Source organism: Monopterus albus, unplaced genomic scaffold (assembly GCF_001952655.1).
Source record: "Monopterus albus unplaced genomic scaffold, M_albus_1.0 scaffold25.1, whole genome shotgun sequence".
In the NCBI taxonomy this organism is placed as follows: domain Eukaryota; kingdom Metazoa; phylum Chordata; class Actinopteri; order Synbranchiformes; family Synbranchidae; genus Monopterus; species Monopterus albus.
In genome coordinates this window covers 2,689,956-2,703,843 of record NW_018127905.1, presented here as the reverse complement: position 1 = coordinate 2,703,843, position 13,888 = coordinate 2,689,956, and the positions used below count along the sequence as shown (strand labels likewise).

At 38.9% G+C, this 13,888-nt stretch overlaps 1 protein-coding gene across 1 annotated transcript in view; it reads left to right on the top strand.

Annotated features, from left to right (window-relative positions):
- acox3 (acyl-CoA oxidase 3, pristanoyl) overlaps positions 1-13,888 on the top strand; it is a 33,420-nt gene that overhangs the window by 4,871 nt on the left and 14,661 nt on the right. Inside the window, exons 2-11 of the mRNA XM_020594984.1 lie at positions 1,601-1,772; positions 4,519-4,616; positions 4,782-4,917; positions 5,608-5,682; positions 6,262-6,351; positions 7,181-7,324; positions 9,193-9,281; positions 10,276-10,372; positions 11,707-11,889; positions 12,844-12,966. Coding sequence (XP_020450640.1) covers positions 1,611-1,772; positions 4,519-4,616; positions 4,782-4,917; positions 5,608-5,682; positions 6,262-6,351; positions 7,181-7,324; positions 9,193-9,281; positions 10,276-10,372; positions 11,707-11,889; positions 12,844-12,966 — 1,197 coding nt within the window. The 5' untranslated portion in view covers positions 1,601-1,610. The remainder of the gene's footprint in view (positions 1-1,600; positions 1,773-4,518; positions 4,617-4,781; positions 4,918-5,607; positions 5,683-6,261; positions 6,352-7,180; positions 7,325-9,192; positions 9,282-10,275; positions 10,373-11,706; positions 11,890-12,843; positions 12,967-13,888) is intronic.

The window sequence follows — 13,888 nt, the reverse complement described above, 5'->3', positions numbered from 1 at the left end:
GGAACATTGTGGGTGTGGTGTATGAATGTTAACACTTTGTAATAATTTTTTAGTATAATACTTGTGTGGGTAGAAGTGAATCATTTACTGCTTGCAAACCAATGATGGTAAGATGATGTCATGGGGTAGGACTGGATAAGTCTGACTTCTTCCTACTCCATTCAAGCATGTACTAGGTATAAGCAAATTGATATTGGATTAGCATTTGTTGGATATGTGTAAAATTATGTGTGCTGACATATCAACTGTCTTTACATGCTTGAAAGAATAAATCAAATCAATCAAATCAATTAACTACATATAACCATTGTATATATCAATCTGGAAGCTTTGCTCTGCCTAATGTGTCTTTGTGTGTGCCTTTGTATTACTTACATCATGAGGACCGAAACCTGTTAACACACTCACACTGTGGGGACTCGGCCATCCTTGTGGGGACCAGAAGCTAGTCCCCACAAGGAAATTACTGAATTTTAGGGTGGCATCATGCTTTAGGTGTTAGGTTAAGTGTTGGGGTCAGGCTTAGGTGTTAGGCAAGTAGTGGTTATGATTAAGGTTAGGCTAATTCTACAGGAAATGAATTTATGTCAATGTAAAGTCTCCACAAGGAATGAAAACACAGCGTGTGTGCGTGTGTATGTATGTATGTGTATATATTTATATGCATATGTAGAGAGAGAGAGACCCATTTTTTCTCCTACTGATTGCATATTTTCCTATTTGAATACACACCTTGTTTGTCTAATCCTGCTTGGCCAATAAAGATTCTGATTCTGCCGAGAAGAATGGAAAAACTTTACAAAACAAAAATGTGCCAAGCTTCATTCTCAAAGACTAATGCTGTCATTGTAGCCCAAAATGCTTTAAGAAAGTACTAAGGGTCTGAATATTTGTATAAATGGGATATTTTTTAAATAAATTTACAAAAAAGCTTAGTCATTGTGAAATATTTTGTAGCTTGATGAGGGGAAAAAGCCAAATCCATTTTAAGATGAGTTTGAAACACAATAAAATGTGGAAAAGTTGAAAGGGTCTGAATATTTGTATAAATGGGATATTTTTTAAATAAATTTACAAAAAAGCTTAGTCATTGTGAAATATTTTGTAGCTTGATGAGGGGAAAAAGCCAAATCCATTTTAAGATGAGTTTGAAACACAATAAAATGTGGAAAAGTTGAAAGGGTCTGAATATTTTCTGAATCCACTGTATGTCTGGGTTGAGGTGATTTGATATGCCTTAGACCAACTAGTCAGATATGTGAGAGATATGATAGAGTAATACACAATATGGGAGAATCATTGTCTTCAAAAGTATTTTCGCTGCTGTCATATTCAAATTGTTCATGAAATACACAATCACTGAGAATCTTTAAGCAGCTTTCAATACTCGATTCTTTCTAATACCCACTACTCAATAGCATTTCAGTCAGTACTCAAAATATAATAGTCACCAATACCATGGCCTCATTAGTCATTATGAATACAGCAGCCTTCTTAATGTCAAAGCCAACTACATGATGTGTTTTATGTTCATATTTATTTCAAGTTAGTCCAGTCCAACTGTATTTCCTAATCCAAATTTTCTCTTGTTTCTTCTCAGAGAGTGCCTTATGTCACTGTATAGTGAACCCCTTCAGTCTGAACACAAGAAGATGGACTATGAAGTACCTGACCTTCCCAGCGGCCCCCTGGATATCTACAGGAAGAAAGCCTCTTTCAACTGGAAGGACATGCTTCTCTTTATAGATGGAGATGAAATGCTCACATATAAGGTAACACTTAAGTCTCTGTTCTGAGCTTTTGCATCAGCTAAATGTGACTCTTTGCTCATCTGGCAGTACTTTGGGTTAAGAAATAAATAAAAGGTAATCAAAGTTCTTATGTAAAAGATGAGCGACGATGGATCTTCATAACCATCCCGCAGAATCTATTTCCTTCATCGATGTGAGATCAACTAATAGTTTTAATGTGAAGATGCCTTACTCTGCAGGAGTTTTTGAAACTGCAAAGCAGAACTCATTTCGTTCATTATTCAGTGGTGTTACAGTGTGATGCCTCTTTACCTCCTAAACGATCTTCAGCTAACAGCTGACAGCTTGTTGTCTGTTTGTCTAGGGACTGCATTGAGGTCACAAACCCAACAACAGCCACTTTCATTTTGTTCTGTCATCAATTTAATTTACAGAGTTGACGTTAGTTAACGACAACACAGGAGCTGAATGATTTCCACACCAAGCTTTGCTGAGAATATTGTGGGTGTCACTGGCATTGCTGTGCTGTGGAGACAGCTCCACTCTGTATGATCCTGCTGTCTCGACCATTTGAATACTAATATTGAAAACCAGTTACCTACCCAACGAACGACTATTTGAATAGTTGAATATTTGGGTCATCCCTAATCTTTTCATATAGTGTTATTTATTTAATACGAATTTATGAATAACACTTTCCCCAAATGGCCTATTGAAGTGTTTGGACTTTTATAATAAATGTGGTGCAAACTTTGTTGTCATTCATTCATTCAAAACTTGGAAATTATACCAATTTAACATTTGTGATGAGTAGATCTCTCCTAATGCAATTCCCAACTGTTTTTTGTTTTTAAAGCTATTTTGAGGTAAAAACTAATTTTTGGATCTTTGGACATTATGTCACACTAAAGGACAGAACAATTTCCTTAGAGGTGGTAGCAGTGCCTTAACTGATTAGCGTATCAATGAGCTCCAGTTCAAACATGTCAGCAATTCATAGCTCACCCTCAAAGCTTTCTGACTAACAAGGAAAGTACAGAGATATCCCTTTTTATGCTTATGACATTTTATGAGTACAAATTTTCTGCATAAACAGCAGAAAATGTTTTATGTTTTCTTTTTTGATTTAAACACATTGAAAATGGTCAAAAATGAATAAAAGGTAGTTTTACAAAATCTTATTTAATTATTTTAAATGCTTCTTAAAGAGATCTCATCTTCTTGTGTGACATCTTTGTCCTTATGGTGTCATAGTACAGGTGTCACAACAAAGGATGTTTTTTGTGTCATTCAACATGTTATGGTTTGCTCTCTCTTCCTGATCCCGTACTTTTATTTTGGGCCTTTTTCCACTTCGTTTCACCTCACCTGCTCCAGCTTTACCCCGGTCTGCAATCACCACTTGTTGTTTTCACCTGTCCCTCGTTATTCCCTTGGTTGTCTGTGTATACATATACATCTTCCTTCCCTCTGTCACTCACCGGTTCATACCGTTATGTACCTGGTCCCGATTACCAGTCCCCTGTGGAAACTTTCCTAGACACTTCTGGCTCTTTTCACCTGTACCTGAGATCCTGCACAACTTCTTTGAGTTAGCAATCTGAGCCTGCGAGTACTGTCGTCATTAGGCTGGCGAGATTTCTGTCTAGTGGTATACACTACTATCTATGACTTGCCATTACGCTGTCGCCTACTCCTTCCTGTGTCATTCACCCCGTTGCCGATGAGGCTCATGTCCAGCAGTATTCTGCTCTTGTCTCCGACGGGCCAGCTACATTGTCACCACTCTTCTCTGTGAACTCACCTCGATGCTGGTGAGTTTCCCTGTCCTGCAGTATCTGCTAATTTCTCCGAACTGTCAGATACGCTATTACTCGCTCTTCTCTGTCTCCTCACCTGTGAGTACCGAAGACACCAGCAACGCAGATACCAGCAATGCCAGTGAGGTTTCCTGTCAAGTGGTATCTTCTACTGGCCCATGCATTTCTTACTTCCAATAACATGTTCAAGTCTCTGTAATAAGGTGCTGTGATCAATTGTGTCAAAAGAAGCACTGAAATATAAGAGGACCAGTATATAAACAAGTCCTTTGTCTGAGGTTAGGAGGAGATTATTGGTGACTTTCAGCAGTGCAGTTTCTGTACTATGATGGAGTCTAAATCCTGACTGAAAATCCTCAGAAATCATTCTTGTGCAAGTGGTCACATAACTGCTTTGCAACAGTTTTTTCTAGGATTTTAGAAATAAAGGGGCGTTCAACTTTGAGCTACATATTGTAGCTGCATTTCCACTGTCAGAATCTAATGTGTGGTGCACCCCGTGCCTCCCTTAACCGTCACCTGGCATAACCTTGACACGGACCATCCTACATTGCTTCCCCATATTACCCTTAAACCAGTGAGTGAATGTCTGTTATGTCCGTTGTTTTTTTTTTGAATAACTTTCAAACTAGTAATATGGGCATCATGCCACATGTCAGCAGTAGGTTTTCATGGTCAAGCAATCATATTATGACAGTCAAACTAACATGGGAATATTGCTTTTAAGATATTATGGGGGGGCTGAGTTGCCCTTGGTGGAGGTCTGCACACTCTGAGTGCTGTCTAGTTGCATCATGTTCACAAGGACCTCATAAGCATCAGATAAACAACAGTAACCTTTTGCATAATATTGAGTAATAAGAAAACATACTGTATATGGCACCCCTTGCCATCATCACCCTTTTCTTTCTTTTGATATCTTGTGCATTTTCTCTTCTTCCCTGTAGCAACATGTGTTTAAGACACTGGAGAATGACCCTCTGTTTGCTCGTTGGCCTGGAGAAGATCTCCCTGTTGAGAAAATGAGAGAGCTGACTTTCCTCAGGTATAAACATAACAAAGTTTCACTTTTTGTAGCTACAGTGAATTTACACATACTATGCAACTGAATTATTTTTACCCAAAGCAACATCATCTGTTATATACTGTATCTATGTATATACTCTATGTATAGAAAAAAAAAAACAAAGCTTGAGGTGAAAATCCACAGGGTGAAGCAGCTGTTCCGCTATAATTTTCTGACAAAAGAGGAGTTAATGGCCAGTCCCTTGAAGTCTATTGTCCTCAATGAGTGTCTGGGCATGTATGACTGGGCCATGGCCACCAAGTTCTCCCTCAGCAAAGGGGTGAGTGTACACAGGGTGCTGTTGTAGGAGGTATGTAAAAAATTTGAAAACCTGGACACTATGAAGAATTGAACAATATGATGTATATGCTGCTTAAGTGTGTGGTAGGACAAACATTTGACAAACCTGCCTTACTCTACTTTTTAAAGTGATATAGTTACTTTACCCATACATAGTATCTAATTTGTGCTATGCTGTCGAAATGATTCAATACTGGGGCCTCTTGCCCAGTGCTGACTTGCTATTTGCTTCACTAATAATCTTGATGTTGACTTAATTGTTAACTTTCCACATTTACTTGATTTCCACATGACTCAACCAAGTATATAGTATTAGTCTTATTAGCAGAAGTGAGAATGTCAGTTTGTTCAGTACTGTTGTTTATGAATAAATACTGCAATACTAATGACATTACCAGCAGCCTTAGCTGTACTTTGTGTTTAGTGCTAAACTAGTTGGTGACCATGGTAAAAACTGCCAGTGAAACATCAGCAGGTTAGCTTGCTAATTTATTATTTAGCTGAAAGGACCACTTCCAGTACGGCCTCACAGTGTGACTGTCTCATTATTTATATCCATCCAGCATTTTTATGTATTGTATGATGTTTGATGAGCATTAAAGCCTCAGCGTGTCGGTTTATTTCTAGTTGTCATTCCAGTAAAAGATGCTAAAAACATCTCCTGTTTTAGATGTTTGGAGCAACTGTTGCCAACTCAGGATCAGGGAGACACAGCAACTATGTTAAAAGCACTGATGACATGACGGTATGAGCTCAACACACTGCCTGTAACACCACCTTATGTTTGTATGAGTGTTTTAATCAAGGCTTGACAGGAATGATGTTCACAGTGAGTCAATTCAGTCTTCTTCAGATGATCATTTTTACTATATCATATTATTTTCTCCAACATCAAATTTTAGGGATACACAGGTTGTCATTTACAAATTGTAATTGCAATTGTTGCTTCTATAATTAATCTCACAAAAATTATGGGATTTGATTAGATTTGTTTCAAAATAATCAAACACAAATGTGTTTGATTCCTAGTCTGGACTATGGCTCTCGGTAACAGTAGTTTGCACCTGCTACAGCTGCGGTGACATTACTTTGCCATGTGCTGTGCTCATCAGTTGCTGAACTACAGTGATGTAGCCACACTTGACACTGTGTTTTATTCAATTTTAGCCATGTTTTTTTGAACACCGTGTACTTTTCTACATATTTGCTCTGCACAGACTTGTTACTACATTGTTGCCAAGAATGCTATAATTTTACATTTTCACACAGTCAGTAGAATTTCACCATGAACTGTGAATTTTTAAGTGCATGTATCTCTTTGTAGACATTTGGATGTTTTGCATTGACTGAACTGAGCCATGGCAGCAACACCAGAGCCATGAGGACTACTGCCATATATGACCCCTCCACGCAGGTCAGCACACACATCACATGCCTTTAATAACATTCAGTAATAAATTATAATATTTTAAACAAATTACAGTCAAAATAGAGTAGCACTAATAAATGTAACAAATGTCAATAACAATAAAATCTTAAGCTCAGTACTGAATTAATTGATCCATTGCAATTATACTGATCATGCTAGTTTGAACTTTTTTGCAGTCTTAATTCCGAAATGGAATCCAATATGCGAATATGAAGTGAGGTGAAGTGAATTTCAGAGTTTGGGTGCAAGACAGGATAAGGCCCTGGCACATATTGTACTGACATTAATTGTTGGTAGCACTAGAACATTTGCTGTTGAGAATAGCAAAAGGCAAAGTAGTATATAAACCTGAAGAAAGATCTGTAAGATAGACGGGGAAGATTTTTAAGTGCTTTAATTGTTAATAATAAAATTTTAAAGTTTAGTGATGCAGGGAGCCAGTGTAGTTGGATCAACAAAGGTGTGATATCATCAGTAGATTTTGAGATAATCTGTTGCATGAATAGGTTCATTTGGAATACCTGTCAGAATTGCATTGCAATAGTCAATATGATGTAACCAATTGATTGACTGTACTTTTGCTGAAATAGAACAGGGCGCAGCCTTGATATGTTTTGGAGATGAAAAAAGAAATCCTGGAAATGTTATTCCCTGGCCGACCTGGTGCCTTTCTACACAGAGTTTGTATGTTCTCCCTGTGCCTGTGTGGGTTCTCTCCAGATACTCCTCATATTCGCATATGGACTCTCGCCCTCAGCATCTGTAAAAGCCTAGCTACATGCATGGTTGTAAACAGTAAATTTCTTCACTGTAGGAGTTTGTGATCAACTCTCCTGACTTTGAGGCTGCCAAATTCTGGGTGGGGAACCTCGGTAAGACTGCCACCCATGCTGTGGTGTTTGCTCAGCTATACACACCTGACCAGGTGTGCCATGGCCTGCACTCCTTCATCATCCCAGTAAGAATCTACCTTTGACCCCTAAACAAGTTACTGCTGCTTACATTATCAGATTCTGTTGTGATGTCCCACAGCTGCATCTCAGAATACACAGTTTTTACACAAGGTTTCTATTTTGAAAGTTGTTCTGACATCTCTGGAGTGCAGGTTAACAATGAAATGCATGGCATCATTTTGCATTTGTACAAGAAAAAAAATTGAAAGCTAGAAAAGGTTCCACTTTTTGGAGAAAATGTATTTGTACTTGCATCTGAAATTCAGCAGTGGGACCATTTGAAGCAGTTTCAGTGTTTCAACAAGTTTAGTCTTTGTGGCTGAGACAGTGTAAATAGAGTATAGAAATGCAGCACCTGTCAAACTAGGTGTGAAGCAACTGATTTGTCATTAGGCCACGCCCACTTTTTGGGCATGAAGCCATACTGCTGCTCACAGATATCCACTTCCTTTCTTAGCCTAGCTTCCACTACTATTTCCCATAGCATACCAGTACATTGTGTGGCTCATCAACTTTATACCTCTAGTCATTATATTATTATTAGTCAAGTAAACAATTGATAATAAATCAAAACTCGTAAACACACTGAGTCAGATACACCAGTTTAAAGCATTAAAACAAATAGAATTAACAACCGTCCTGACAATGGCAAGTACTTGTTGAAGCACTGACACCATGCAACAAAGCCTTAAATCTACCTAAGGAAAATAATGAATGCAATTTTCACTTTTGCAAAGTGTTCCTTATATGAGGAGCAGCATAAAAGTAGGCTTGCTTACCCAATTCAGTTTTAACCTTTGGTACAGTGAACATTGTCATGTTTATCTAACACGAGTATAAAAAGTAAGGGTAAGAAAGGTGCAATTTGTAATGACTCATAAAACTCCACGATACAGAGTCCAAAAAAATGCAAACACTGAGATGAAGTGCTCATATACAGGAAGCTTCCACAATCAGTCAATTCATTCATTCATTCATTTTCTTCCGTTTAGTCCCCGGACGGGGTCACGGGGGGGTGGGGGGGCGGAGCCAATCCCGGCCAGCAATCAGGCGAAGGCGGGGTACACCCTGGACAGGTCGCCAATCCATCGCAGGGCTCAATCAGTCAATTGACAAGTAATAAATGAAAACTGTTGAATTGTCAGTGAAAGGTTATCAGTGTACAGGTTAATGACTTCTTTGAATAGCTCTCCAGTTGTTTTAAATAAATTGAAATTTGTGGAATTTTGGGAGAGGTTCTTTGCAAACACTGCATTTTTTATGTATAATGTGTGAAAAGTGTTGGTACTGTATGTTGACATGAGAACAGTTTTGAGTTTTCTATGAGTATAGTTGAAAAGCGGATGCTAAAAAATACAGATACACCGTACAGTAGGTTACACATAAATTATAGGTTTAATCATTATGATTATTGATTTTTCATTATTGAATCCTTATGTACAACAAGTTAAAGGTAAAACTCTAAAAACAGGCTGAAAGTGGCAAATGTTGTGTGTGAATGGTGTATGATCCTCTGTAAAGCGCTTTGGCCAGTGCAACACACTGAGAGAAAAGCGCTATATAAAATACAGTCCATTTACCAAGAATAGACATTTTATCAAGGGACGCTTGTAGCCTTCAGGAGTCGATGATTATGCACGTTGTATGTCAAAGTGTACAAATAAATTGTCAGGTCAAAAAAATGAAGTTGTGGTGAAGAAAATTATACCAAACATCGGCATGTTAAACATATTTGTATGTGGTTTGTAAAGGTAAACTCAAAACAATTAAAAACTGACTCATATTAAGTGTTTTTGTACAGGTTAGATGAGTACAATCATCTGATTTGATCACAGTATGTTCCATCCAATATATCTTAGCCACTGTACTGCAGGTGAGAGATCCCAAGACCCTGCTGGCTCTGCCTGGTGTGCTAGTTGGAGACATGGGCAAGAAACTGGGCCAGAATGGACTGGATAACGGGTGGGAGTTTTTGTCCTCTTCATCTGATGTTTAGTGGTGCAGAGATGATGTTTTCACCAGTTTGTTAGCATATAGGCGTCATTTAGAGTTATCTTATAGGGGGCACTACTGAGCATAGCTAGGGAGTAGTTGTGTCCTGACCGCATCCTGCATATTTTGCCGAAATTGTTTAGCAAACAACTTATAGGTTCTCATTCTTATTCAAAGTTGTGTCAAACAATTAAGAATGACAGAGAAATGTGATTTACACCAGGAGCAAGCAGATAAAAACAGTCTGGTACATAACAAAGCTAACCCACAACCTAAATCTGGTGATGAGGCCGATAAAAGTGCAGAGGACCCTTCCATTACTTACTTAAACTAATCAGGCTTATTGAATCTTTTCAGAGTGAGACCTATTCTTTCATAAACACTTTATAATATACTGTTGATTTATTTGCAACTTGTCTTACGAAGGTCGAAAATTCGCTTCAAGACATTGACAAGAGTTTTCGTGCTGGATATTGCAGTATCACAATTTTTCAATTTACAATCACTGATCATGCAAATGAGCTGTAGCATTATGTATATGTACCTTTTCTAATCTCTATTATGCATGTACGAATCTGTCCTCAGATATGCCTTTTAGCTTTTAAAAATAGCTTCAGAATAATAACACAATGTCAGTAATACACTTATGTTTGAGCTACTTTGTCGTAAAAAGGTTCATTTGAAAATCCTGTCCTATAAGATTCTGTCATTTCTCAAGATCACCAGTGCCAAGTTACCATCCTTTGACTTAGTCAAATACAAGGTGTTGTTTAGTTGACATTTTTGGTTCAATAGAATACATTATTAGAAGTAACCCCATACTTAACAGTATGTAGATCAAACACACCACCACATCACTGTAAATACAATACACATCTTGCTTTTGTGTTATACACATCATTGTTTGTGTAACCAAATATTATTTTTTGGCTGTTATATATCTCATTTGTCTTTTTCCCATCAGGTTTGCTTTGTTCCACAATGTGAGAATCCCACGGGAAAATCTTCTGAATAAGACAGGGGATGTTACTCCTGATGGACGCTATATTACACCATTCAAGGTTAGTAAGATTTCCATTGGCAGGAAGAGGTTGCCTACGAGGTGCCACTCACCATGTGGCCTGTTTTTCCCTGGATAGACTTTGAACAGAGCTCAGTGTATAGTAGGTTAAGTCAGTCTTTTCAGCTCGTTGTTTTGGTTTTGCAGCCCACAACTTTACTGTTTTGTTTCAGTCTTGGTGCTTGCATAGGCTTCGTTTCCAGAGCAGCAAATAGCTGTTTTGAGTGTCTACATAATGATATGAGGCTTCAGAAGTTGGTATCTTCTATCTTCACTATTTTCAGTATGAAATTTCAACCTAGTATGAATACTTTAGATTACCCACAGTAACAGGGACAGCGTTTCTGTTAACTCGTATCTGCCAATACCAAGTCCAGTCTCCTACTTAATTTATTGTTGGTTTAATATGTCTCACACACATTGAAATAACAGCCACGGCTACTAAGTATAAGACATTTATATTAACTGTTTAATTACTGAAAGTTCTTAAATCAGGGCTCCAAACTAACTTTTTCCACTAGTAGCACTGGTGCTTCTTACTCAAAATCTTAGGCGCACCAGCACAAAATTTAGGTGCACCACTTAAATCAACACGTAACGCAAGACTTTCATATTTTTTCCCCTAACTGTATTACTGAATTACTAAATGCTCTGTCAAACAATAGACAATTTATGGGAATATCCATGTGCTATTTTATTTTCAAGGACAAAGTCACAAAAAGTAGTACTGCGTCATAGCCACTGTCTTATCTAACCCCCATGTCTCTGTCCTCAGATGATGAAAGGCATCTTTGGTGGTAAATGGTCTTATACTTGTGTAGCACTTTTCTATGCATTGCAGCACACTCAAAGCACTTTCACACTATTTGGTCATTCACCCATTCGCACTCAGGACTACTTGTGGTTCCTAGAGTCCACAGAAGTAGAATGGGAGGCAGAGCCTTTAGCTATCAAGCCCGCATTCCTCCCCGCTGTTGCCAAGTGCTTGCTCAAGGGGGATTTGTTGGGTTTTTCTTCTATAATAATAACGTCTAGACCTTACTATGTAAAATGTCCTGAGAAGACTTTTGTTGTGATTTGAGGCTATACAAATAAAAATGAATTGAACAAATACTCGCGAGTGTGGTGTGCAGTCTTCTGAGATTTAATCCCCAGATGGAAAATCTACCTGAATTTGGTGCCTGACAGGTGCAAATTTTGGACCCTGGATGTGAGAAGATGGCTGCTAGTGGTTGATAATGACAACTAGGACTGGAAATTCCTCTGGTACGCAATGAGAGGTTTAAATAGTGACATAGTTTTCTGTTACTTTCTGTTGTCTTTCCTCTCCTCCAGGACCCAAACAAGCGTTTCGGGACATCTCTGGGTGCCCTGTCAGGTGGCAGGGTGTCCATTACTAGGATTGCTCTGACAAATCTGAAGCTGGCTCTGGTTGTGGCCATCCGCTTCTCAGCCACCAGGAAACAGTTTGGACCAAGGGACGCAGAGGAAATTCCTGTTTTGGAGTACCAGTTGCAGGTCAGGATGGAGGAAATGGCTGAGAATGCATAGACAGAAAAACATACAGTGCACATATAACATACAATAAAGTCCCAAGGCTCTATTTTACTGCAAGAGGATGCAGTGCTAAACTATACTTCAGGTAAAAAGTCAATATGCACTTTCACGTGCAGCCAGGTATTACTGGGCACATTTTGTAATGGGAGCAGAATACATTATTAGCTGGAGGAATACATGGTGAGCAGGTGGAGTCAGAGCTGGGTTTAGTTCTGTCCAATTAGACCAGCTCCTCTCATCCCCCTTAAAGAGCAGGGTTGAAACCTGACTGACCGATGTCACTAATGTCCTGACATGGAGATATATGAGAGGAGAGGTGCTTTCACTGTATCTTCGGCTGTTGTGTGTGGAAGATAGACAGTCTCTGGTCCTGTAACCAGCAGCAGTTACTCACAGCTGCATCCAGTGTACAAAATCCACAGGAGTCTAACATGTAACCTTATAAACATTTAACTGTTTTTAAAATAGTACAATAAAATTATATTGTAATCACTGTGTTTATGGTGAAACTGACTGTGGTCCGTCAGAGCCCACAGCCTGTTGATGTGTCGCCTACTTTATCTCCACCTACAGCTGCTTTCAAAGCTGATCAAACCACCATAAAATGCAAAAACACACACAGCATATATCCCCACAGTAGTAATAAAGGTATGTCTGTGTGAAAACTGTTTGTTTCTGCTGTGTAACAGGATTAATGGAGACATCTGCAGGGTGTTTATTTATCTTGGCTCATGAGCTGCTTTCATGTGTTACTGTGTGTCATTTTATAATGTCATTTTATAATCTGGCTGCATCCTGCACGGAAAGATGGTGCTCGTTAGTGGTAAGGTAAAAAGCACTAATATTTATGTGTGTGTGTACATTTATAATGTATTAGTGTGGTGGTTCATATTTATTTATTGCATGTTCTTCCAGCAATGGCGCCTGATCCCGTACCTGGCAGCAGTGTACGCTTTTGAACACTTCTCCAAATTCATCTTCATGAAATTTTTGGAGTTCCAGATAGGACAGATGATGAGAGACAACAGTGACAGACAAGTGAGTAAAGATAAGGGGCATATGTGTGTCCCCAGAGTTGTGATATACACTCACCGGCCACTTTATTAGGTACACCTGTACATTTGTGTGCAATTCAATGCAACACTTTCAACTTAACATCTGTGTTTATAAAGCTCAAGGTTTCTGTCTGTGGTGAAATTGTCATAAATGTATAAATTCAGTTATATTTATTATTGAAGTCATTGTTAAAGGTGGTGTTGGACTGAACTACGTTATAGTGTTTTTAATATTCTGACCCTTTATATAGCTGGGGAGGACAAAAATATAGACATCTCTTGAGGCATGCTTGAAGTTTGACCTGATTCATCTGGGTTCATAGATAAATATATCTGAGTATCGTCTGGGAAGCAGTGGAAATTTAGGATGTTTCCTGATAATATTTCCTAAAGGGAGCATGTATAAAGTGAAGAGAATTGGACCTAACACAGAGCCCTGTGGAACGCCATGACTAACTTCAGTCTGTCTGGAAGATTCATCATTAACATGAACAAGTTGGAATCTGTCTGATAAATAAGATTTGAACCAACTTAATGCAGTTCCTTTAATTCCAATAACATGTTCAACTCTCTGTGGGCAGCGACAGTGACGCCTGGAGGGGCGTGATTGGGAGGAACAGCCCCCCCGATCTGAATCCGAGCGGTGTTTTGTTATTGGACTTCTGTGCTAGCCACAGTTTGTCCATAATGAACACCATGTTCAAGCATAAGGGTGTCCATCAGTGCACATGGCACCAGGACACCCTAGGCCGGAGGTCGATGATCGACTTTGTGGTTGTTTCATCTGACCTCCGGCCGTATGTCTTGGACACTCGGGTGAAGAGAGGGGCGGAGCTGTCAACTGATCACCACCTGGTGGTGAGCTGGATCCGATGGCGGGGGAGGAAGCTGGACAGACTCGGCAG